The sequence below is a fragment of the Prionailurus viverrinus genome, chromosome D2 (assembly GCF_022837055.1).
Source record: "Prionailurus viverrinus isolate Anna chromosome D2, UM_Priviv_1.0, whole genome shotgun sequence".
Lineage (NCBI taxonomy): Eukaryota > Metazoa > Chordata > Mammalia > Carnivora > Felidae > Prionailurus > Prionailurus viverrinus.
Window position 1 is genome coordinate 12,611,473 of NC_062571.1, and position 27,044 is coordinate 12,638,516.

Genomic DNA, 27,044 nt, shown 5'->3' on the forward strand with positions numbered 1-27,044 from the left:
CCGGTGAGTCCGACCTCCGGACGCCCCCGAGCAGCCCTGGGTTGGGCTGTGTTCCTGAATCCAGAACGTTTCCACGTAGCCCGCCCTCCCACTTAGCCCTGACCCGGGGACAGTGGTGCAAAGTCCCAAGCTCTGCTCTTCGGAGGCAACCGGGCTGGTTTCGGGAACCTCGGGCCACCAGCGCCCAAGACCCCGCAGGGGTCGAGGGTGACGCTGCCGGAACCGCCGGGGGGTTTCGCTGTCGCCCCTCGCCCACGCCCTCCCCCTCGCGGCCATTGGGCAGCCTCGGCGGCGCGCCCTGTGGACGGGGCGGGGCCCTCTCCCTCTCCCCTGTTCCCCTCCCCTATTTCCAGGGGTGGGATCGCCGGGAGGCAGGCGGGAGGCGTGGAGGGGCTGCGGAGGGGCGTCCGGTTACGTCTCCGCCTTCCTCGGCCGTGTCCGCCGAGCCGCTAGGTTTGCGGGACTGCAGTTCGGGAACATGCTGGCCGCGATCCGCCGGAGCGGGGCTGCGTGGACGCGGGCGCTGCTGCTGCAGCTGCTCCTGGCGGGGCCCGGGGGCTGCCTGAGCCGCCAGGAGCTCTTTCCGTTCGGCCCGGGACACGGGGACCTGGAGCTGGAGGCTGGGGATGACCAAGTCTCCCCAGCCCTGGAGCTGAGGCGGGCGCTCCGCTTCTTCGACAAATCCGACATCAACTCGGTCTACGTGAGTGCGACCCGGGGCAGGCGGTGGGGGCCGTCGGGGAGGAGGGCGTGGGGGCCGAGCCGGGGTCGGAAGGAAGGCCGAGGCTGGCAGGGTCGTCCGCGGGGCCGGACGGACGTGGGCGTCGTGGGCGGGGACCGGGACCCGCTGGGCGCGGGGGCGCGGGGCGCGGCGCTGGGTCTCCTGGCCTCCCGCCCCCGCCGGGCCCGCCGACGTCTCCGCGCCGCCTGGTCACTGTCGCCAGAGGAGCACGCGGGTCTGGGGGGCTCGTCCCGTCTGCGCGGCCCCGCGCGCGCCCTCCCGACCCCGGGACCCCGGGACCCCGGGCGGAGTTTCCTCTCCGGCGGCTGTGGGCGGCATCGCCGCCGGGAAGTCGGTCCGCGTCTCGCTATTGTCCTGTTCCCTTGGGGACGGGACCCGGTCCGGCGGGACTCGGGCAAAGGCGAGAGCTGGGTCGCAGGCGGCGCGCGGGCCCTGGGACTTCCGTAGGTGCCGGGTCAGGAAAAGACCGCCAAACCCGGCCTCTGCCCCGGGAATTTAGCCGACAGCCTGCATGTGTGAGTGTGGACTCCGGATATGTCTTGGCAATGTTTCTGCTCTCCAGTTGAGCTCGTTTCAGTCCAGAGTTTAGCGCTGGGAAAGCAGGGCGACCCGATGATCCAGTTTCCTGTAGCAGAGCACTGTCACCATGGGGGGCCCCAAAGGGGGAGCGGGCCCAGGTGGCCTTTAGTTCTCTGGAGGCTTCTCAGAACTGGCCGGGCCCGGGGACGCTGTCAACTTGGTAAAGTCCTTCCGTGCCGCCGCCTTTCCCAGCCGCGCACCATGTGGATTTCATATAAAGCTGTGCGCATTCCATAAGTGGGGGGAACAGCGCAAACAGCGGCGGGAGCCTGTCCTGCCCTTGAAATGGCTGTGCTCGTCGCCTGGCCGGCGCAGACCGTGCCTTGGACAACACCCACGTGGAGCTTGTCGGCTTTGCCTAAAAAGAAGGAGCCTTTCAAGTCTCCACCCACAGAGAGTGCTGCCCTTGTGGGCTGACCTCCGTGGGCCGTCTGGTGAGGCCTGTCGGACCCCTTCTTAGAATAAGATTTTTTAATTACATAGAATAGCATCCGCAGGATTGCCAAGGAAATCAGTTGTGTTCAAATACAGATACAAATATTAGAAATTGTATGAAGTAACGTGTGTATTTTTAGCCATTTTAAATATAAGGTGTAAGAGTGGTGGGGGGAGGGTCAGGTAATTACTGAACTTTCAAGATCATGAGGACTGTGAACAGTGTTTGAGGACACGTACAATGACTAAAACGTGAAATGGGAATATCAGTGACTCCTATTGGTGGCAAGGTCATTAAGAGTTCCTACTACCATGATTTGTTGCCTGCATTCATAATGGAAGGAAATGCTAAAATATCGCTTAGGAGTTATTGAAAATAAAAATAAAATTTCTCTTTTTCCCTTCTTAACAGACACACCGAATTCTATTCATGAGCCCCAAGTTCAGAACCCCTGTGTTAAATTTGAGACCTCCTGCCCTCCTTCACTTGTGGCATCAGACTAACCACATTACATTCTAAAGACCTAGAAAATCTATTGCTGAAAAAAAACGATTCCTGTCAAGCCATACCCTCCAGGTCTATTTGGGTTTACTCTGCATTTCAGGGAGAAAGAATCCCGGAGCTCTCTTGGTTGTAGCTGCACCCCCCCCCCGCCCCTCCCCCAAGGGTTCCCAGGAAGCTGACTGTGAAATGGAGATTAGCCAGCAGGTTATTTCTTGGGGGAGGGCTCCTCACTTCCACACTTACGGAGGCAGGGAGGTGAAGAACTGAGCAGAGGCTGAGCCGCCAGCAAAGGTCTCAGCCAGCTCCCTGGGAGCTCTGGAGGTGGGGTGTCTCGAGCTGTCTCCAATGTGCCTGAGAGGGCTCCGTCTCTGTGCCCTTGCAGCCATCAGTCACGGGTAAGGGCTGCCTTGGAAGGAAGCGTAATCCTGGGCCAAGCAGTTTTTCAATGGAGGCAATCCTCAAAGAGGGCCCACATTGGAGGGCTGCGTTCCCAGGACTGAGGGGCATCTACTGTGTGATGGCCCTGAGTAAAAGGTGGATGGACAGGGATGTGTGTCTGAGCTAGATGGTCTGCACGGTCCTGGGCACTTGGCTAGGAATATGAACATTCACTGAGAAGGGAAAGTATTGGGTGAGTATAACCACATGTGTCAATTTAATCCTCAAAACAGCTCCTCCTTCTTTTCAGATGAAGAAATAATAATAAACACTGGTTCCAGAATTCCAAAATCCTACCAGATGTTTCCACCCAAATGCCCATCTGTCACTTCAGATTCCACGTGGCAAAGTGAAAATCACTCACCTCCCTCCTCCCCTCGGATACTTTTACTACTTGCTTTTCCTTGTTCATAGTACCTTATGCGGGTTCTTACACTGTTTTGAGGCTGCCTTACCCCTTCTTTTTATTCATTTATTCCACAGATACCTTCCAAGTGCCTACTATGTACCAGGCACTATTTAGGGCACTCAAAATGCAAGTGAACAAAACAATCCTATCTTCAGGGAGTTTACATTCTAGCAGGGGAGTGGGACCAAGAAAACAAACAGCAAACATAGTAAGTAAATTATATATCAGGAGGTGATATACTACCTAATGTAAAGGGTCTGGGATGGAGTAGGTATATGAATCAGGAATTTAGAAGAGAAGCCTAGGCTTTAGGTATAAATTGGGAATCATTGGCACATAGATGGTATTTAAAACAGAACTAAAGTGACCCCTGCAGGGGAGTATATGCAAATAGAGAAGAGGTCCAAGGGAGCCTCCATTGGTCAGGGAAAAGAGGAGGAGTCAGCCGTGGAGACTGACAGGATGTGGCCAGTGAGTTGAGAGGAAATGAAAAGGAAGTGGAGTCCTGGAAGCCAAATGAGGAAAGTGTCTCAAGGAGGAGGGAGTGAACCACCAAGGTTAAATGGGCACAAAAGGTGAGGACTGAAGAGTTGCCCATTGGTTTGAGTAACACGGTGATCAGTTCCCCATTTCACCTTCACAGAAGGCCCTTGCTTCTGTATCTTTCTTGTCCTGTTGCAGTGACACTTTCCAACAGTGTTGTTTCTTTCTTTTCTTTCTTTCTTTTTTTTTTTTTTTTTTTTTTTTGAGAAAAAGAAGGGGCTTGGGAGCGCTTGTGCACTCAAGCGAGGGAGGGGCAGAGAGAGAGAGGGAGAGAATCCCAAGCAGGCTTCATGCTGTCAGCCAGAGCCCTACGAGGAGCTCAACCTCACCAGTTGTGAGATCAGGACCTGAGCTAAAGTCAAGAGTCGGAAACTCAACCGACTGAGTCACCCAGGTGCCCTGATGTTCAATTTCTTTAGTGCCCTCCCTCCATCCTGACTTCAGAGGACCCTGGACTCCTTGACCTGGATTCAGGGCCTCATCCTACCATTCTAGCTTCATTTCCAGCTTTGCCTTAACACTTCTAAGACAGTAGAATATGTCTCACTTTGGCCTTTTCCTCATTCTTTCATTCTTCCACTTTATCCATCTCTTAACCTCTCAGATTCTCTCCCATTCTCTAGGCCCTTCCTCCTTCCTAACTGACCGGTACTTGTAGACTGCATTCACCCCTCAGTCCTTAGAACTCTTCTGTAACTCCAATATTGTCTGGTTTGGAGCTTAGTATATTGATAAATGTTTACATAACTTAATCTGTTCAACGGGAGTATCAGTAGGTAATGCGGCAAGAGTGGGGTCTCTGGAGCCCAATACGTGTGGGCTTGAATCTCTGTTCTACCACTTACTTATTGTGGACCCTGGGTAAGTTATCCAACCTCTGAAAGCCTTATTTTGTTCATCTGCAAAACGGAAACATCATTGCCTTTCTCATGGAGTTGTGAACATTCACTGAATTCATGTATTTAGACAGCTTATCATGTAGTAATGTGCTCTAAAACTGCGGGCTTTCTTCTTCATTGAGAGCAGAGATTGTGTCTTTTTTGAAAAAGCCCCAAACTTTTATTCTACACTTGATTCTGTACTACTTTGGTGCTATACAGTTGATGTAACTTTTGAGAAAAGATGTCTCATATGTAACAAGCTGATGCTAGCTTTATCAAAGGCATCTACAAAAATATGCCCCTGTACTTTTACACATAACCAATCATCAAATCTGTCAAGGTGAAAACTCCCTGGTATTTCTTAATGCGTTGGGAAATACAGCAAGGCAGGAGAAAGCATTCCATCCAAATAGTATTTAAGCTTTCTGGCCATACACAGCTTTCTTAGAGTAATTGAAGTGCAACTTATCTATATAAACACACAACACATTTCAGAAGCAAGTGAAATTAACAGAAGCACCTGTTCTTTAAATTACTCTTGATCAGGAGCCAGGCTGTGATAGCTCATCCTGTTCCCTGGGAAGCAACCTACCTATCTGCAGAACCTATCTGACCTTGTGGTGGTTGTCCATGTGGACATTGAGGCCAGCTTCATGGGTCATTTTTTGCAGCCGCATATGTACTTGGTTTTGCAGTATTGTTAGGGTAGTGGTGCTACTCCTGTGCCTACCATTTGCTGCATAGAAACATCCAGCATTGCACATTGGTGTTGGCCTTGGTCCATCAGGGCGGAAATCTTGTCAAGGTTCATACCCCTCAGTTAGCATCCACTTAACCAGATGGCCATGGCCTCCGTTCTCTTGCCCATTGTTCCTGCAGTTTGAACGCTTGCACCCACCGCATTAACCTTAGCACTCCTGCTCGAGAAATTAATTGCTTGGCTCTTTTGGCAGATTTCATTTTCAGTGTGTGTTCTCAAAACATTTGTGCTGCTCTTCTGAATGGGTTTTTTTTTTTTTTTTTTTACTCTCAGCTTTTTCAGCCTTTCCTTTTTTTTTTTTTTTTTTTAGTTTATTTTGAGAGAGAGCGCACGTGCAGGCACACGCAGGGAGAGGAGAAGGGGGAGGGGCAGAGAGAGAGAATCCCAAGGAGGCTCCACACTGTCAGTGCAGAGCCCAACGTAGGGCTCGGCCTCATGAAACCGGAGATCATGACCTGAGCCAAAACCAAGAGTCAGATGCTTAACTGACTGAGCCACCCAGGCATCCCTCAGCCTCCCCTTCTTAATCGTGTTTGACATTTCTTTTAAGCTCTTTCACAGAAAACTTCAAGTTAAATAGATGTTTCTCCATGTTCAACATAGTCCCATGACTTTCCTTGGAGGTGGCAGCCCAGAGCAGTGGCCCCAGTTTGCTAGGAGGGCATTCAGGGTCCCATCCTAGTCGAGAGGTGGCCTGCCCCACTCCCAGAGATCAGATCCTATTCCCGTTGCTGTTACCCATAGAAGGGACATGCTTACTGGCACATGGGAAGTTTATGAATCTGTTGGTTGAGCCCAGGGCCAGCGCCTAGGGTCTACAGGTTGTTTGCTGCACAAGGGCCATGACCAAGGGGGCAGTGAGAGCTGGAGCCCATCCCACAGGCCACTGACCAAGCCCTAAACCTCAGCCTGGGACTGGGGCCACTCAGGAAAGGACACCTGCATTTGATTTGCCCAAAGGTGCCCCATGGTCTGGCAGAGGCCCTGGTTGAATAATAGAATACTTACAGGATTATTAATTTCTAGTTGGGACTAAAATGAAACTGAGTCATTATGGTGATCAACTTTTTTTTTTTTTAAGACTTTATTTTTAAGTAATCTCTACACCCAATTTGGGACTTGAACCCATGACCCTGAGATCAAGTGTCACATGCTCTACCGACTGAGCCAGCCAGGTACCCCTGTTGATCAACTTATAGCTGAGGTCAAATCACTTCATTTCTCACCCTCATGTTGTTTCTGGTCTTGTTTTTTCTAAAATGAAGAGATTTGACAAGATTATCTCTGAGCTCCGTTTTATCTTAGATTTTTAATATTTTTTGAGTGACCAGGGGTTGAATATGTGCATTTCTATTTCAAGACAGTGGATATTTTTTCTCATAAAATTCAGTGCAATGTGAAGATATGCCATCCATTCACTCAACAAACAATTTATTGCCTAATATGCCAGGCATGGTGCTAGGCTTCAGAGATACAGATTGAAACAAGATCAGTTTCTGTTCTCAGCTTATAGTCTGCTGGGGAAGGCAGACATTGAACCAATGATTATACCCATAATTGACCAGTTGCCCCTGTGACAAGTGCTATGAAAGAGAAGCCCGGATACCGTGATGGCACCTGAGCTAGATGGAGGGGTCAGGAGAACCTTCCCAACCCCGCTGGAGCTACAGGATGAGTAGAGGCGAGGCCTGTGAAAATGGCAGGTGGGCAGGACTGTGCACGTTACTGTGCATGAGACCATGAGTGTAGAGAAAAGGAGTATGTAATGTCACAGGAATGAAAGGCACTGTGAGCTAGGGCAGTGGCCGCAGACCCTTGAGAGCTATATCAGACCTTGTCACCCCCAGGTCAGAAACCCTCGAAAGGTTTCCCTCGCTCTCCACGACATCCAGACTTCCCATCACGCTCCCAAAGCCTCCTGTGGCCCTGTCCAGCAGGTGTCTCCGCCCCCATCCCTCACCCTGTTCTCACCGGCCAGGCTCCGGCCACACCAGCTTGCTTTCTCTCCCCACCACAGCCAGCTTGTCATGCTTGGTGCTTGGTTTCCCTCTGCCTAGGACACAAGGCCCCGCTGTTCTGTGGCTACGCCTTCCTGTTGTGCAGCCTCTGCTCACACGCAGACCCCCATTTGTGATTTTTTTTTTTCGGCATGCTGTCTTATTTACATCATGGCATGCATCACCACCTAAAACCAGGTTGTTCATTTATTAGTTTACCTGTTTGTTGGCTCTCTTTTCCACTAGAGTCTGAGCCCTGTGAAGGCAGGGTCTGGTTTGCCATATTCACCCGCATTTCCCCCATTCACTAGTGGCCTGTGGCACATAGTGGGTGCTCTGTTACGATTTATTGAATGAATGAATGAATGAATGAACCCTAGGCGTTTATCATCAGCTGGATGCCGTTAGACATTTCTAAGCAGATGAGTTACATGATTTATTTCTAAAAGATTCCCACTTTCTTTAAGGAATAGACAGCATGGGAGAAGAAGAAGCGTGAGGGGGAGAAGCCTATAGATTAAAAGATTAGGTTTAAGAGACATGTGAACCAAATGCCAGGGGGAGCACCTTGTGTCCCGATTGAAACAAAGTGGCCATAAAAGGACATCTTTGAGACATACTGCTCTTCTAGAAGAGATACATATGGAAATATTGACAGGTGAAATAATTTGATGTCTGAGATTTCATTTAAAAGATTTAAAAAAAATATGCTCATGCGTGGGAGGAATTGGTAAAACGGAAAGTGGAGCATGTTGGTAATTGTGGGAGCTGATTGATGAGTATATGGATGTTCGTTACGCTGTTCTGTGTGTGTTGACATTTTCCCTTGTAAGTAGTCTGGTTTTTAAAAGTTTATTTTTTTTTATTTATTTTTTTTTAATTTTTTTTTCAACGTTTATTTATTTTTGGGACAGAGAGAGACAGAGCATGAACAGGGGAGGGGCAGAGAGAGAGGGAGACACAGAATCGGAAACAGGCTCCAGGCTCCGAGCCATCAGCCCAGAGCCTGACGCGGGGCTCAAACTCATGGACCGCGAGATCGTGACCTGGCTGAAGTCGGACGCTTAACCGACTGCGCCACCCAGGTGCCCCTGGTTTTTAAAAGTTTTTAAAAAATTACGCTGCCTTCCAGCCAGAGGATTTTGGGGGGCAAGGTGGAGGAGAGAGAGTGAATTTCAGAGCCAGAGAGGCCTGCTGCCAGGGGCCAGAGGAGAGGTGGTGTGTGGATGAGGGCGGTGGGTTCCAGACCCATTTGGAAGGTGGGAACGAGGAGGCCTGCTCCTGTGTTAGCTCACTTGAGACATGCCGCTTTGCAGGGTGGCTCAGGTGCATCATGGGATGAGCTTTGTATCACAGGGGAGGAAACTGCCACGTGCAGCTAAGGGACTTGTCATGGTTCACTCAGTTCATAAGTATGAGCTGGAACTTGAACTTGGATCTTCCGACTCTGAGTTCTGCGGTCTTTATACTATGCCATGTAAGACAGCATGTTCTTCCTTTCCTTTTTGCATTTATTCATTTTGATGAGGGAGCATTATGCGAGCCGAGGGAAGAATACAGGCTGGCCCCCTCGCTCCCCACGTGGAATATGTGTGATATTCCCCAGAGGCTCCTGGCTGCCCAAGAACAAAGGAAAGGGGTTTAAGGGCTTGCATGGTGATGTGGGAAACTAAGGCAAATGAAAAATTAAATTCTCTTACAGCCTACAGCCCATAGACAAGTGCTTGAAACAGGCAGGGTGACCTCCCTCTAGGAGCTCAGCTGCCCTGATGATGACACTTCGCTGGGGCAAAAGGGCATCTTGGCTTAACATTATCCTGACCCCTCAGGATCCTGTGAGTCTGCTTTAACATATAATAATTCCTTTGGAAACTTCCTTTATCCCAAATCCCCCAAGATGTATGCTGGCAATCATACTCCAAGCTTATGGCCCCTGGTATCCATCTGAAGGGTCTCATGACTGAGGTTTTACTAAATGGCAATAAATGGCGTTTTCCTAACAGCACCTAGCGCCTCAAGTTCCTGGAAACGTCGCTTCCAAAATACCTCAGAGACTTACCTAACCCCCTCCCAACCTGAAGGTATATAATCAGTTACCTGCCAGCTTTTTCTGCCTGTGGGTCCTGTCCCCATGCTTTAATACAGTCGCCTTTTCGCACCAAAGACATCTTCAAGAATTCTTTCTTGGGTGTCAGCTGCGAACCCTACCTTCATCCCAAACCCCATCAATTTGACAGCATTTTATCAGTCTCTGTTCTGTATAGATTTTTGGGCTGGGTTTATGGGGCAGCTGTGATGAGTGGCATCACACATGGTCTCTGCTCTCATGAAGCTCACTAGGGCATGAGGCTACCCACCCCTACGTGACCCCACTCACCACTGATCAGATTACCCACCACTGCACTGCACTACCCACCCCTGCGTGACCCCACTCACCACTGATCAGATTACCCGCCACTGCACTACCCACCCCTGCGTGACCCCACTCACCACTAATCAGATTACCCACCACTTGCACTACCCACCCCTGTGTGACCTCACTCACCACTGATCAGATTACCCGCCACTGCACTACCCACCCCTGTGTAACCTCACTCACCACTGATCAGATTATCCGCCACTGCACTACTCACCCCTGCGTGACCCCACTCACCACTGATCAGATTACCTGCCATTGCACTGCACTACCCACCCCTGCGTGACCCCACTCACCACTAATCAGATTACCCACCACTGCACTGCACTACCCACCCCTGTGTGACCTCACTCACCACTGATCAGATTATCCGCCACTGCACTACTCACCCCTGCGTGACCCCACTCACCACTGATCAGATTACCCGCCACTGCACTACCCACCCTTGTGTGACCCCACTCACCACTGATCAGATTACCCACCACTGCACTGCACTACTCACCCCTGCGTGACCCCACTCACCACTGATCAGATTACCTGCCACTGCACTACTCACCCCTGCGTGACCCCACTCACCACTGATCAGATTACCCACCACTGCACTGCACTACCCACCCCTGTGTGACCTCACTCACCACTGATCAGATTATCCTCCACTGCACTACTCACCCCTGCGTGACCCCACTCACCACTGATCAGATTACCCGCCACTGCACTACCCACCCCTGCGTGACCCCACTCACCACTGATCAGATTACCCACCACTGCACTGCACTACCCACCCCTGTGTGACCTCACTCACCACTGATCAGATTATCCGCCACTGCACTACTCACCCCTGCGTGACCCCACTCACCACTGATCAGATTACCCGCCACTGCACTACCCACCCTTGCATGACCCCACTCACCACTGATCAGATTACCCGCCACTGCCTGCACTACTCACCCCTGTGTGACCCCACTCACACTGATCAGATTACCCGCCACTGCCTGCACTACTCACCCCTGTGTGACCCCACTCACACTGATCAGATTACCCGCCAGTGCACTGCACTACCCACCCCTGCGTGACCCCACTCACCACTGCATTACTTGTGAGAAAAGTTGGTTCTTAGCCCCTAGGGAGCAAGTCTCTAAACTGCTTTTGTCCTCAGGTAAATTTTTTTCTTTATTTAATTTTTAATTATAAATGTTTCAAACACACACATAAAAGGGAGAAAATATCATGAGCACCCATAGGCACATTACCTAAATGTAACAGTTGTGAGCCGTTTTCCCTATTTATTTCGTTAATTTCCCTTTGCTGATGTATCCAAAGTAAATTACAGTCCTTGTGACTTACATCACTATTTTAGTGTCCATTCCTAAAACGAAAAGAGCATTTCCCTATATAGCCAGCCTACTATTATCATACATAACAAAATCAATAATAATTCCCTGTTATCCGTTTGTATCCAGTCCATATCACAGCTGTCCAATGTTCCCAAAGCTTTCCTTTATAGCTAGACTTACTCAGATGGGTTTAAAGAAAGACAAGCATTACATTTGACTGCATCTCTGTAGTCTGTTTTAATCTTGACCTCCCCCTTTTGAGTCATCAGCCTATTCAAGAATCACTGCCTGTTGTCCCGTAGAATGCCCCACCTTCTGCATTTGACCATTTCTGTGTAATGTAATGTAATGTAATGACCATTTCTATGTATGTTATTCCATCCCTGTATTTTCTGAAAACTGGCAATCTTGAAAATAATTCAGGTTAAACATTTTTTTTCTTTAGAAAGCATGTAGAATTTTATTTTAAAAGTAATTCTGGAAATAGGAAGACAATGCGAATGGTTAAAAGAAAATTGTAAAAACAGAGAACAGGGAAATCTTCCCACCCTGGCCTCCAGCCCCATACTGCCCTCCCTAGAGACAATCACTATTCATGAGTTGTTGTTTTTTTTATCTCCTTGCAGAGAGATTCACAAATTACAAACATACGTGTATATACAACTACCCCCTGATTTTATATACCTCCTTGATTTTTTTAAATACCAGCTTTATTGAGATATACCCCTTTAAAGTATACGATTCAGTGATTTTTAGTATATTCAGGAAATGTGCGACCATCACTGCTGTCTAACTATGGAATATTTTGATTCCCCTCAAAACAAACCTCATATCTTTTAGCAGTCACATCCCATCTCCTCCCTGCTCCCCTACATCCCTGATCCTTAGCAACCACTAATCTACTGTCTGTCTCTATGGATTTACCTGTTGTGCACATTTCACACAAGTGGAATCATACTATATGTGATCTTTTGTTACTGGCTTTTTTCACTTGGCATAACATTTTCAGGGTTCCTCCATGTCTCAACATAGATTGGTACTTTATTCTTCCACGACTGAGTAATATTGTTGTTTATTTGTCCACTCATAAGTTAATGGACACCCAGATTGTTTCTCTCTCTTTTTTTTTTTGACTGTTTATGAATAATACTACTGTAAATGTTTGTGTACAAATTTGTGTGTGGACATCTGCTTTCAGTTCTCCTGAATCTGTCGTGAGATCTGGAATTGCAAGTGAAGGGGTTCAAAAGAAGTCTCCATAAAGTATGCCACTTGAGCATGTGGGTTATTTTGCGCCGAAAGTGATCAAGACCTAGTGGGCTGAAAACATTTGCACCTCCCTTAACTACCTAATGAATGTCAGTTGGGGGTCTTTCCCAGGATGAGACTTTTTATCAGAGATTAGTTTTACCTGAGTGACCCATCAATGTGGCAGGGCAAACCTCTGATTATGAAAAATCTGCTCTTATCACCCCGTGAATTGCCCTACTCTTCCATTTCATTCCCTAGCTCAGGATAAACATATATGCCTCATTTTACCTTCCTGTCTTGGAATGCCCCCATGCATGTGGTGTTCCTGTACATTTGAAACTAAGTGTGGTTTTCTCCTGTTAATCTGTTTCGTGTCAATTTAATTCTTAGACCAGCCAGAAGAACCTTTAAGGGTGGAGGAAAACTTCTCCTCCCAGCACTAGGTCACGTGGTAACTGTTTAACATTTGGGGGGGACTATCAAACTGTTTTCCAAAGTGGCTGCACCATTTTACGTGCCCACTAGCAATATATGGAGGGTTCCAGTTTCTCATCTTTTGTCAACACTTATTATCTGACTTTGTGATTCTACCCAACTTAGTGGGTGTCAAGTGGTATCTCACTATGGTTTTGATATGCATTTCCGTAATGGCTAATAATGTGGAGCACCTTTTCATGTGCTCATTGGCCATTTATATATATTCTTTGGAGAAACATTTATCCACATCCTTTACTCATTTTTTTTATTTGGGATATTTGTATTTTTATTATAGAGTAGGCTAAAGATTATTTAACAAGAGTCCTTCATGAATGAAGTTGTGGCATACTGTATAACATCAGGAGGCAAGTGATAATCTGGCTATTGCTGTACTATCTGCTACTGATAAGGAGATGACAGCGAAATCATGTCTGTCAAGTCATGTTTTTTTCCCTTGTGAACAACAAGCAAGCTATGGGGTGATAGTTCGGTCTTATGGAGGGGACCCCTTTCCCACCAACCTTTCAACTAATGCTTAGCATCCATTGATGATCATTGCTTGACTCAGCTATTAAATTAAGGGTTGCCAAGTTGTATTTTAGTTTGCTTTCTGGTTTGCTTGTTTTTTTTCTATCATTCTTTCTATATTTTATTATTTTTTTATGAAAAAAATTTTTTTAATGTTTATTCATTTTTGAGAGAGAGACAGAGAGACAGAGCATGATTGGGGGAGGGGCAGAGAGAGAGGGAGACACAGAATCTGAAGCAGGCTCCAGGCTCCGAGCTGTCAGCACAGAGCCCGACGCGGGGCTTGAACTCATGAACTGTGAGATCATGACCTGAGCCGAAGTCAGACACTTAACCGACTGAGCCACCCAGGCTCCCCTTTATTTATTTATTTATTCATTCATTCATTCATTCATTCATTTATTTATTTATTGAGAGAGAGAGAGAGAGAGAGAGAGAGAGAGAGTCCTTAAGCAGGCTCTGCATTCAGTGCAGGCACAGGGCTAGATCTCACAACCCTGAGATCATGACCTGAGCCAAAATCAAGAGTCGGATGCTCAGCTGGCTGAGCCACCCAGGCGCCCCTCTATAATTCTTTGTATACTTACTAGCCGGCATACTTCTTGGTAAAGAGTAGCTTTCCCTCATCAACTGGGGCTTTAAGGTGATATTGACATATGGTCCATTCTGGAAAGGCAGATGGATACTTAATTCTTTCTTTATCATTTCTAATGTTCAAATGAAGGGATTGGTGTTCAAATTAAAGGGCTGGTGTAATCCAAATTAGGGGAGTTTCTGAGGCTCCAGTTGCCACAGGGAAACTTCTGATATTGATCTCTAGGGTATCAAAGAAGAGCATGCTTCTCCCCAGTGACTGAGAGTTTAGACCAGCCCTTCTCCCTTCCCTGACTGGCTCCTATTCTGGACTGCTGAGGCACATTTCTACCTCTTTTCTGATAGACACACTAGAAGTGAACATTTAAAGACCCTGACCATTTTTAAATGTTGGAAGGTAATCTCAGGTAGAAATTCCCTGCAGAAGAGATGGGTAACTGATCCAAAGTCTCTCATTAGACATTAACTGGATTAAATTGAAACCACTGGCAAATCTCTTAACTATTACCCCTAGGTTGTCCCTTATTTTTATGTGCGAAGACTTTTATTTTTATTTCTAATTCAAGCCAGAGCCATTTCTCTGGCTCAGTGGGGTAACTGGAAAAGGTCTGCAGTTTGGACTCAAGAGTTTTGTTCTGGCACCTCTAGTGTGTGATCTTAGGCAAGACCTATAAACTGAAACTCATTTTTTCTCACATGAAGAATGAAGATGATATTAATGCCTGCTTTACTAGATTTAATCAGATAATTGGAATAAAAATGCTTTTTAAGTACCACAGAAGGGGGTAAGGCCATAGATCCCTTTTTTGCCCTCTACTTAAAATCAGTCAACCTCCTCCTTGATTGTATTACGGGCTTGGCTTTTTCCTGGACTTCTTTATCAAGTTTTCCTTTCCTTAGGCCCTTTTAGTTTCTTAGTTTTTTCTAGCTATCCAATCTTTATCCATGAAGCTATCCCATGAAGCTTTGCAACTTCCACTGTGGCTCACAAGTCTTCCCAAGTAGCCAGCAAATACAAGAGAAAGAGCAGAGGTTATGGATGCCAGCAAATGTGAGTTCAAATCTTGGTTCCATCACTTACTGGCTGTATGACATTAAGCTAAATTATGTCCCATTTGCTTGTCTTTTTTATGTATGTGAAAAGAAGTATGGTCGTATTAAATTTTTAAAACTGCGGACAGCTGTAGTAAAGGACTCCTGAGTTGGCAGACAGTCTGCGTTTGTTGCCTTTCCATTCTTTACCCCAAATAATTTTACCTTAAATTCCCACTTTCTCCCACCCATGGAGTTTGCTTTTGCAACTGCATGCAATTTCATGGTCTTCTCAGTACAACTGAGTACAACAATTTGCATTTGGAAAACGACCGCATTTGTTTCTTATTTGTGCCTACCCTCCAGTATTCTTAACCACATCTGTTTTGGAGAGGGCTTTCCCCAACAATCGTAGGCTGCCTTCTGCCCTGGGGATCGCTACTAGGCTCATTTAAGCTTCAAGAGATGGTTGTTTCAGCTTCTTCCCTGTGCATTTGAATGTAAGGAATTCAACATGTTATTTATTGGGTGTCTGCATTTAGACTTTCTCCACTGATTCATGCTGTCTGTCTTCAAAGAGGAACAAACATGAAACAGGAAGTGCTTTTTTAAAGGGGGAATAATCTCCGTTAGGGTTAGTTGCTCTACCTCTTCATAATGTCAGCTGAGTTGAAACAATTGTACGTTAAGTGGCTCCAGCTGTTAGCCATGTGGTGCTGGGCATTTCACCCTGGGGTGTTTTGTGATGTAAGCGACTTGTTCTGCGCTGTGCAAATGGATGAAGAGCCTGTTGTTTGGTGTGTTCCTTGGAGTGGGTGAATAGATACATTCTTTATTTTTTAGATTTTTATTTATTTGTTTGTTTTTTAAAATAAGCTCTACACCCAACATGGGGATTGAACTCGAGATCCTGAGATCAAGAGTCACACACTCCACTGACAGAGCCAGCCTGGCACCCCTAGATATTTCCTTCCTTCCTTCTTCCCTACCTTCCTCCCTCCCTCCCTCCACACGCCCAGCATGGAGCCCCGTTTGGGGCTTGAACTCAGGATAATTCAGTCAGCCTTTCTCAGGAATACATTCAGTCCATAAGAGTTTTGTGGTGTAATCTGTGGAGGCCACTTTTAGGCAAACAGGCTTGAGCAATGGAATGCAGAAAGGGACACACTGACCACATGGCTGACTACAGACAGACCCTCGGCTCTGATCAAGGGGCTACTAACAATTAGGCACAGTTACCAAAAGAGGGAAAATTCCATCCATCACCATACCGCCTCGCCTTCCCTCCTTAAAAGCAGTCCCCTCCCACTGCCTCCTTACAGACCACCTCTCCTCTGCTGTTCTGCCCACCACTCCCTTGTGTTGGATTCAGTAATCTTCTGTCTCCTTCGTTCTGCCTCAGGGGGATGTTTTCAGGTGGGCTTCTACCTGATCGTCACCCTACACGTGGGGCCCCCATCTGATCAAGAGACACCCCCTTTAGACACCACATAATCTACAGCAAGGAATGTGCTGGTTCTATTGGGAGTCAGGGCACCTGAGTTGGGGCTCCAAGGTAAGAACTGTGTTTGAAGGTAAACTGAGGCATATTAAAAACTTTAAGGGTTTACTTGAACAAAAATCAATTGGTATTGGACCGCATCCATACCTAGCAGGTGGAAATGTGCTCTGAGGAGCTGTACAAAATGGAAGACTTTCCTAGCCAGAAGGGAGCAGGAACAAGGAACTTTTATACTAGGCAGAAAATGGATTGGTTATGGCCCAGTCCATTTCCTTTTACGGGATGGCAGGGGTCTGTCTGGAGGGCAGATGACCTAGCTAGTGCTGATCAGGCAATTCCTGATTGACTGGTTTCTGATTCCATTTGGGGGAGAGCTGAAACTGTAATTAAGTCAAGTCTTGGTTTGGTGATGTGGAGCTTAGCATAAGCAACTCCACTGGGGCTTGTTGTCTTGTGGGTTTTTTTGTTTTGTTTTGTTTTGTTCTTAACAATTCTCCCCCTTTTTAAAAAGTTTGTTCGTCTATTTTGAGAGAGCATGCAAGTTGGGGGAGGGGCAGAGAGAGAGAAAGAGAGAGAGAAGTCCAAGCAGACTCTGTGCTGTCAGCACAGAGCCCGATGTGAGGCTCGAACCCATGAACCATGAGATTATGACCTGGGCTGATATCAAGAGCCAGATGTTTAATTGACTGAGCCACCCAAGCGCTCCACTGGCAATTCTCCCCTTTTGATCAGGCTCTCAGCCTGAGAGATGTGATCAGATTTTAAGGCATTATGCTTCTCCCAGCTCTCGAGGTCATGCAGGTTTTATTGCCTCATCCTCCGTTTGCCGCGGCCTCCGCGTGGTATTCATAGGTCAGTACGCCTTTCTGCTGCATCTATCTGGGGTATTTGCAGGTCATGACTTTGGGCTCACATTCCTTAAGTCAGTTATTCTCTTTGTTTCTTTTCTGATGATTTAGTCTTAGGAAGATCATCTGCTTGGTGGCTAGTGGCCGTAAACAGGCATTTAAAGCTTCTGAGAAAACACAGTGTTTCAGGGAGACTACTATGATTATTATAAGGAGGATAATTCCCAATGTCTAGAGTGCTCTTTGGAGCCATGGCATCCAAGAACCAAACCAGTCAGAATCAAATAAAGTCAAAGAAAGACCCCATTGAAGGAGTCACTTTTTTTCTTTAATAGAGAGACAAAGCGTGAGCAGAGGAAGGGCAGAGAGAGAGGGAGACCCAGAATCCGAAGCAGGCTCCAGGCTCCGAGCTGTCAGCACAGAGCCCGACACGGAGCTTGAACCCACAGATTGCGAGATCATGACCAGAGCTGAAGTCGGACGCTTGACTGACTGAGCCACCCAGGGTGCTTCAGTGGCACCCTGAAGGAGTCACTTTCTTAAGCTAAGTGCAGCAAGTGATGCTGGCCATAGCACACACACCTCCTTGCTCAGCTAAAAGATAATCAAGGGCTGTCCTATTATCGATAACAATTTTGGGGAGGAAGGATTTGTGTTGGGCAGTTACTGCTTTAGCAATAGATTCAGAGGTAGGTGCCACGGTTAGGGAGCATCGTCCTTGCATGCATTCATAAACAGAAAAAGCAAGTAGTGAAAAGGAAAAAGGAATAAAATCTTCATAGTGGAGGTGAAGATCGTGATCTGTGACCGTGGGAGGGGCTGTCCACCTCGAGATGCTGTCTGCTTCTGGGGAGGAGCCTCCCTTGTCGATGTTAATTTTATAACTCCAGCTGGTGTGCAGTTCCAAGCATCTCGAGGAACCCTTTTTATTTGGGAGATGTGGACTTGAGGTTCAAGTCCCTGAAGGTTGACTGCTCTCTGGGTAGTGAGGAGGACCTGGTATAGTCCCTTACGTGGAGGTTCAAGGGCAGTCTTTGTTCTTAGTGATTCCAAATGAGAAGGGTAGGAGAAAATTGGAAATGTCAGTCTGGAGAGTTGTAGCCAGACATTTGAGGAAACTCGAAGAATTGATTTGAGGAACCTTGAAGAATCTGGTCCAATTTAGAGGTATATCACAAAACCTCAAACACAAATGAACGGGAGTAGAATCTGATATCCACAAGGTTACAGGGTGCCAGGGTGGCTCAGTCGGTTAAGCGTCCAACTTTGGTTCAGGTCACGATCTCAACGGTTCATGAGTTTGAGCCCTGCATCGAGCTCACTGCTGTCAGTACAGAGCCTGCTTCGGATCCTAGGTCTTCCTCTCTCTCTGCCCCTCCCCTGTTCTCTCCCTCTTTCTCTCAAAAATAAATAAAAATTTAAAAAAAATTATGATATCTACAAGGTTGTGTTATCAGTTTCTACTGAAATAATCACCCTTATTTCTATCAAAGATAATCATAGTCAGACTAATCTGTTTGTAAAATAAATTGAAAAATTACATGTGACCAGACTATTTGCGTTAAGTGCAACAAGAATAGTGATTGACTGTATAGGCTCTAAAAATCCACTTTGTTGGAACTTTTCATAAGGAATCTTAGATTGGACTTTTAAAAGCCTCTCCAGACTAAGAAGCCAAGCAGGCCAAAGACTCACCATCAGACTTCACCTGAAATCCCTGTAGATTTGGGTGAATTTCTCTCTTCAAGAGGTCTCCAAGATATCCTGAGATTCCTATGGCTGCTGGGAAGTGACTGTCCTTACCTGGTTAGGCTGCCCAGAACCCTATAAGCAAGACACCAGGCTGGTTTTTCCAAGGTGCTGTTTTTGGCTCTGCAAAGTCAGTTTTAGTTTCTCAAAGCTGTTTGGTCCCATCTGATTCTGTGCACATTCTCAAATCTGACATACCAGTCAAAGCCTTGGTCATATAACCAATGTTTCCCGTTGTGTCCAAGGGAGAACAGATGCTTCCTGAACTTATGCAAATATCAATATAGATATGAAAATAACAATGCTAAGTTTCCACATTCTGGAGGAACCAGGTAGGGAGAAAAAGTAAATATTTAATGTATACTTACAAAGGTACGGGCACCTGGGTGGTCCGGTTGGTTGAGCATCCAACTTCCGCTCAGATCATGATCTCACAGCTTGTGAGTTCTGAGTTCTGAGCCCCATGTCGGGCTCCCTGCTGTCAGTGGAGGCTGCTTTGGATCCTCTGTCTCCCTCCCTCTGCCCCTCCCTCGCTTGCATGCGCACGCATGTGCGCGCGCTCTCTCTCTCTCTCTCCCCCCATCTCTCAAAAATAAATTAACATTAAAAAATTATACTTACAAAGGCAAACTTTACAAAATTAAAAAGTAAAAATGCTTTCCTTGAAGCTGAAAAAAACCAAAACATTAAGGAACCAGCAATGTCTCAAAGACAAATTTGTAAAAAAAATAATAATAATCCTCATTAGTTCATTCAGTCCCATGGTATTAATTCTTGTTCTGCTTTAATCCAGTTTGTCCATGAGTTCTGGAAATTCGAACCCGGTGCAGTTTTATAATCTTCAAGTTCCCAGAAACGTGTACTCTCGAGTATTTGTTGAGTCCTTTCCCCCAGTCTTTCTGATGATGAGGCACTTTTGCGAAAGCGTCAGAGTAAAATAAACATCCGTAAGTGACAAAAGACATAAAATGACCATGTTTCAACATCTGATGAGAGTTATTATAACAGAATTGTAATTATAATAGAAAATTTGGTTATTTCTGTGACCTACAACATTTTAAGAGATAACTGGAAATGGGACTGATAACATTACACCAGGACATACCAGATTTTTAGCAATTTCACACAATTTCTAGAGCACGTATATTAGTAACATGCATTTGTGCAAGATAACCTAATAAAGTTTAGCATCTTGGCCCCTGGGTGGCTCAGCTGATTGAGCTGAGTGTTCGGCTCAGGTCATGATCTCATGGTTCCTGAGTTTTGAGCCCTGCTGTGCTGACAGCTTAGAGCCTGGAGCCTGTTTTGGATTCTGTGTCTCCCTCTCTCTCTGCCCCTCCCCTGCTTGTGCGCTTGCTCGCTCTCTCTCTCTCTCTCTCTCTCTCAAAAATAAACATTTAAAAAATTTTTAAAAAATAAATAAAACTCGGGGCGCCTGGGTGGCGCAGTCGGTTAAGCGTCCGACTTCAGCCAGGTCACGATCTCGCAGTCTGTGAGTTTGAGCCCCGCGTCGGGCTCTGGGCTGATGGCTCAGAGCCTGGAGCCTGTTTCCGATTCTGTGTCTCCCTCTCTCTCTGCCCCTCCCCCATTCATGCTCTGTCTCTCTCTGTCCCAAAAATAAATAAAAAACGTTGAAAAAAAATTAAAAAAAAAAAATAAATAAAAATAAATAAAACTCTTATTATTTCTAGTAGTTTTAGTTACATATGTTAATTAGAATTCTTAAGTATCAAAATCCTTAATTCCTGGTGGAAACTAAGAAGTAAGCAATTGTAGACTGACAAATTTATAAATACATTTTATAATTTCTAGAAGTATATTCTTCCTAATCGTAAATTTTCCAATGTGGCACAGAACATGTTTACTAATACACCCTAAAAATCTTGACTTCCTCTAGAAAAGAAAGCCAAAGGATGATAAATAAGTCTGTGTTCAGTAATTACTGTTTCAGTGTTTTATCTTATTTGGAAACGATCTAGATATTCAGTGAATATCCATCATTTAACTTATCTCAGTATAACTTCAAGGTTTCAAGTTATGAAAAAGATTTTGGAAACTAGTTTTATGTAGACCTATCGTAAAGCATCATTATTGTTGAAAAGTTCATTTATAAACTTTTATCTTACTTGCATGCATTTAACTCACTTGTTCTGAACCGTTACGTTCAGGTAAACGATGAAAATTTCACAAGACATGAAACAGGTTAACCATTATCTGAAGTTATTTTTTCTTATTGACAAATTTCTGTAATAGAGAGATCAGTAGTTATTTGACTTTTAGTAAACCTATGTGGAATAAAAGTATTATATATTCAACGTTGATAACTCTAAATGAAACTCTAAAGACAAGCCTGTTTTAATTAAACCAACGAACTTAAACTAGCTGCTATGTACCAAATATTATCCTAGATCACTTGAAAAACCGTTGGGTTAGTTTCATATTTCTGAGAGCATACTTGATTTATAGACTGTGTTTTTGTCTTTAAGCCGATGAAAGAGAGCCCTTTACAACTTCATCGTGGCATTACTATGTGGAAGTAGAAGAAAAGTCACACATTTATAATATCCATACGTAAACACATAGACAGATGCCAACAGAGATCTTCTGGCTTTTATTTTAAAATCGTTGCTGTGAGACAGGCAAAACTAACTAGTTTATAGACGAACAGTTGGATCCAAATTTTCTTTCTGGCGGATGGAAAGTTTATCTGCTCAGATGGCAGGTGGCTGAAGCTTTTTAGTAATATTTGTGGAAGAGACTTGAGGTTTGTATTTGTCCTTGGCAAGTAACCTTATGGAGGCTGTGGACTAGATACGGGCCCAGAGAGCTTTTTTAACTGTTTATATTTTTAAAAGCTTCCTCTTCCCCTCTTTTTTCCCTTCTGTCTCAGGTGACTGTGAGCCTTGTTTGACTTACCTCCTTGGGGTATTTACATTTCAAAGAAACGTGGCAACATTCACATCTTCAAGGGACCTTGGGAGAAAGCTAGTTTTCTTCTAGGAGTTTTAGGGTCTATTTGTCTATTATCAGAAGGCTAGGGTAATTACTACTTAAATTGTTCCTTCATTTTCTGAAAAGCAGGAAGGTTCTGATTCCAAAGTTCTGATCTTTTACAACATCTGTAGCCATTCTGGGATGAATAGGGGGGTTTTGGGAGATGGTCGAGATAGGTAGACTTTGAATTGTTTCTAGAGCTGCATTTCTGGTTTTGCAAAGATTTGTAAGATAGGGACAGTTGCTCTTAATTCTGAAAACTGGCTTATAGTCTTAAAGGTATCCAGGGGCCGAACCGCCCATCTAACTACACTGGCTTCAATTTGCTTCTTTTTATCAGGGAGAAGATCTTCAACCAAGATGGAAATCACAAGATTCTTGTGTTCTAGATTTAGAGCTGTTGGTCTTTGGAATATTTTAGTAAATCCTTCCAGGAAAGACTTGAGAATGTGTTTCTTTCCTTCTGGGTTACAAGTTTCATTTTAGTTCAGGTGAGAAGGCCTAAAAAGTGTTCCTCTCATCTCTGAAGACCGGCTTCCAGGCTGGCCCACTTCTGACCATAGAGCTACTTAACAAGATCCTTTCAAATATCTTGTCAGGTTTCAACAGGCACAAACGGTAAATATTCCTGGCAGTATTGAACAATCCCTTGAATACAAGAGGCATCCCCAAAGAGGGTGCGGAGGATACTGCCTGCCCAAGATAACCATCAGCTGCCCCCAAACATAACGGAAAGAATGAAAGACTTAGTTCTCCTGAGAGCTGGCAATGGTTGATAGGACCCTAGCCGCAAATGGAGTGCAACGCACAACTCTGGCCAAATTTGGGGGGCCCCCAACCTGACACAAAGCAAGATAAATAAGAAGGCAGTAGCTGTCCCCAGGAGAGAAAGGATCAACAACCAATGGGTACCCAAAAGTAAATTCTCGAGAGTCGCAATTCAAAGACCTCATTGTTACAAATGTCTTTTTGCCTGCCAATCTGAATTTGGAAAGGAAGGGACAGCATGAAATTTTACCTTCCTCTCCCAACCAGGCGCTACAGATAGAGATCTGAGACAGCTGACTTTGGCGAGAATTCTCACCGTTTGCTGGCTTTTGCTAGTTTTCCCAGGATCCCATCTGTAGGCTCTGGAGGGAGTGGGGGGTGTCCCAGCAGGTCATATCCTGGTCACCAGAAACCAGAGAGCAGGAAAAATAATTTTCCCTCTACCTTTTATGGTGAGTGCTTGGCTGAGACCCCTTTTTCTGTAGGATACCCCATAAATGGATAAGCTTATCTAGGTTAAAAGTTCTCCACTGTGGGCCACTGTATTTCAAGATTATCTTTGGTAAGGTCAACCTGTTTGTTCCTCCTGAAAACAAAATTTTATTCCCCTGAGGCTAATGCTGGACCCAGGCCAGCTTAGATTGGACCCAGATCTGGCAGATATGTTTCTTAGGACTTCTTAAATCTACAGGTTCCCCTCACAGCCTTTTTTCTTGAAATGTATTTATTAAAGAAACTGGGTATTTGCCCTTCACAGTGTGCCATGCTCCGGATTTTGCTGACCATGTCCCTACAGTATCATTGAACATGTTCTTCTGGGCCCTGTATTTCCTGTAAACTGGTGGTTAGATCTGGAGACTTGTTACCAGTTTATATTTATGCAGACTCTTCTTTTTTTAAACCTCACTCCTTCTCGTTTTGTTTTTTAAGCTTATTTATTTATTTTGAGGTGGGGGAAGGGTAGAGAGAGAGGGAGAGAGAGAGAATCCCAAGCAGGCTCCACACTGCCAGTGCAGAGCCTGACATAGGGCTTGAACCCACGAACCGTGAGATCATGACCTGAGCCAAAATCAAAAGCTAGACGCTTAGCTGACTGAACCACCCAAGGCATCCCAACAGACTCTGTTTTCTTTTTTTCTTTTTAAAAGTGAAAAACAAATTTTTTTTAATTTTTTTTTTCAACATTTATTTATTTTTGGGACAGAGAGAGACAGAGCATGAACGGGGGAGGGGCAGAGAGAGAGGGAGACACAGAATCGGAAACAGGCTCCAGGCTCTGAGCCGTCAGCCCAGAGCCTGACGCGGGGCTCGAACTCACGGACCGCGAGATCGTGACCTGGCTGAAGTCGGACGCTTAACCGACTGCGCCACCCAGGCGCCCCAAAAGTGAAAATTTTAAAAAATGTTTATTTTTGAGACACAGAGAGACAGAGCACGAGTGGGGGAGGGGCAGAGAGAGAGGGAGACACAGAATCCGAAGCGGGCTCCAGGCTCCGAGCTGTCAGCCCAGAGCCCGAGGCGGGGCTCAAACCCGTAGACTGTGAGATCATGACCTGAGCCGAAGTTGGACACTTAACCGACCAAGCCACCCAGGTGCCCCCAGACTCCTTGTTTTAATCATTGGTGTGACGGACCAATGACCCGTGGGAAGGACCTCCGTTAACACATCATGCCGTGATCCTTCATGCGCTCACAAATGGAACTCACACACCTTCGGGCACTATTTCTAGAACAACCTTGGTATTCAGGCCTTATTCTGTATGAATCTCCTCACCCTATTTTCTAGAGGAAGTCAGGAAGGGACGGGGCTAACACATACCAGGCATTGTCGAAGCTTTGCAGCTACAGTAGTGACCAAAGTGGACACTGTCCCGGCTTTCGAGGGGACACACTGCCTCGCGGGGAAAGCAGCCAGAGCTAGCACATGAGTCAATAAGGTCATTACACAGCGTGTTCTGCACTTGGAAGGACACAAACAGGAAGCGGGGACAGAAATGGGGGGCCAGGGAGTGAGGGAAGAGAGGAAAGAAGAGGAGGAGACTATGCTGGCTACCTCTCTTAGAGGCTGTACCTCCCTGAGCTCTGGAGGACGGGAGTGAGCCAGTTATGTGACTGTATGGGGCTGGGGAGACAGTGCTGCTGGTGGCAGGGTTGGAGAGCATGCCAGGGACCTTGGAGGTGGGACACATGGGACACGGGCTGGGAAAGGGAAAAGAATCACGGCCGACTCTCCAGTTTCCTGGCTTAAGCAATGGGGCGAATGGCATGGATCTCTCAGTAGTTCCCACTCTGTTCCCTTTGGAGGTTGTAGGGCCCACGTCCGTCCTCCTGGCCTCTTAAGAACCTTCTAGGCGGGGCGCCTGGGTGGCTCAGTCGGTTGGGCGGCCGACTTCGGCTCAGGTCGTGATCTCGGGGTCTGTGAGTTCAAGCCCCGCGTCGGGCTCTGTGCTGACAGCTCAGAGCCTGGAGCCTGTTTCAGATTCTGTGTCTCCCTCTCTCTGACCCTCCCCCGTTCATGGTCTGTCTCTGTCTCAAAAACAAATAAATGTTAAAAAAAAAAAAAATTAAAAAAAAAAAGAACCTTCTAGGCCCTTCCCTTTGTGTTCCCTGTGCTTCTGTTGCTTGCTCGACTTTAAGAAGGAGAAAAGGAACCAGACAATGGGAGCATCACACCCTTGAGAGGTTTGTACAGTGAGACTGGCATCCAAATGTAAGAGAATATTATTGTTCAAGTCAGCCATTAATTGGTATGTCTCAAACAAACAAAGAAACATTTACTGGGGAGTTTTTTCTTTTTAAAGCATATTTCTATTAAGTTTATTTATTTATAGTGAGGGAGAGAGAGAGAGAGGGAGAGAGAGAAGGAGAGAGAGAGAATCCCAAGCGGGCAGCACACTGTCAGCACAGAGCTGCCTGCGGGGCTCGAACTCACAAACCGTGAGATCATGACCTGAGTGGAAAGGACAAGTCGGATGCTTCACTGACTGAGCCACCCAGGCGCCCCCAGGAAGAAGTGTAAAGCTAAGAGTCAGACGATACTTCTGGATGTTCTATGACATTTATACTCTGTTGTCATCTTTCTTCGTTATCACCAGCAATTGAGCCACATGTACCATTAAAAAATGGCTGAAAAGTAATTGTGCAGGACAGATCCTAATGAGGGTTATGTGGTCTGTGTCCAAAGCATTTGGTGTTCTTGATACTTGTCTAAACACTCGATTCCCAAAGCAGTCCTTGTGATAATAGAAACAGCCCCGTGCCCAGATTCTAAATAAGAAAAGACACCGGGAACGTTTTCAAAATTGTGGGACTGACTTCAATGCCACCGGAAAACAGCGTTTTAAAACTAAGTTGTGTGCATGTGGCCTCCGTGTGATCGCTTCCCACTAGCGGCTGGTAACTGCCAGCTTCTGGAGGCTTTGGGAGAGTGAGCTGTTTCCCACACCCCCACACACGAGTCCCGCTGGGATGTCCGTGCGGGGAGATGTGTGGATGGGCTGGCGGGACGAGAGGGTGAGAAATGAGCTGGCAGCGCTCCTTCCCTGACTCCCTTCTCCGAAGCCTGCCAGCAGCACGCTCTGGAAGATCATCACTGTGCCAGATGGTGCTGGAAATGGTGTCCTCTAAACAGTTAACAGCCCGTGAAGACGGGTGTAAAGGGAGGGCTTTGCAAAGTCCACGCGGAACTCCCAGAACTCTTGTGGCTTTCTCTTCCCGGAGCCCAGATCTGCTCCACCCCTTTGAACCTTTTCACCCAGTTCTCTGGCCTGTTGCAGGGTTTGCTCTTTAGTTCTCTTCTTAAGTGTCTACCCCACCCCCTTCTCTAGTAGTGAGGTCTGTAGCTAGTGGAGGAGAAGGCTGGAGGAGGGAAGGGGTGGGGGGAAATAAGTGACTTGGAAAACCCAACCTCCCTCCCGCCTGAAAGTCTTCTAATAGACTCCTTAACAATAAAGAGTGCCTTGTTTGCATTCATGTTCTTCTGATCCACAGACTCTTAAAGAGCACACTAAGGTGCCATTTGCAAAATCTCTCCCATTTGATTAGGGCAGTTTTTTAAAAGTTGACTTATTTTTGAGAGAGAGAGAGAGAGAGAGAGAGAGAGCACGCGCGCGCGCGCGCGCACACACACACGCACGCACGCATAAGCGGGGGAGGGGCAGAGAGAGGGATGCAGAGAATCCCAAGCAGGCTCTCCACTGTCAGCACAGAGCCTGATGCAGAACTCAGACTATGAACTGCCAGATCATGACCTGAGCCAAAATC

General features: G+C 46.3%; 1 protein-coding gene across 1 annotated transcript in view; it reads left to right on the plus strand.

Moving 5' to 3' along the window:
* The first annotated feature begins 381 nt into the window (after nucleotides 1-381).
* The window catches only part of NID1 (nidogen 1), an 85,299-nt gene continuing 58,636 nt past the window's right edge, over nucleotides 382-27,044 (plus strand). The window contains exon 1 of the mRNA XM_047826005.1: nucleotides 382-703. Within this exon, the coding sequence (XP_047681961.1) occupies nucleotides 479-703 (225 nt within the window). The 5' untranslated portion in view covers nucleotides 382-478. The remainder of the gene's footprint in view (nucleotides 704-27,044) is intronic.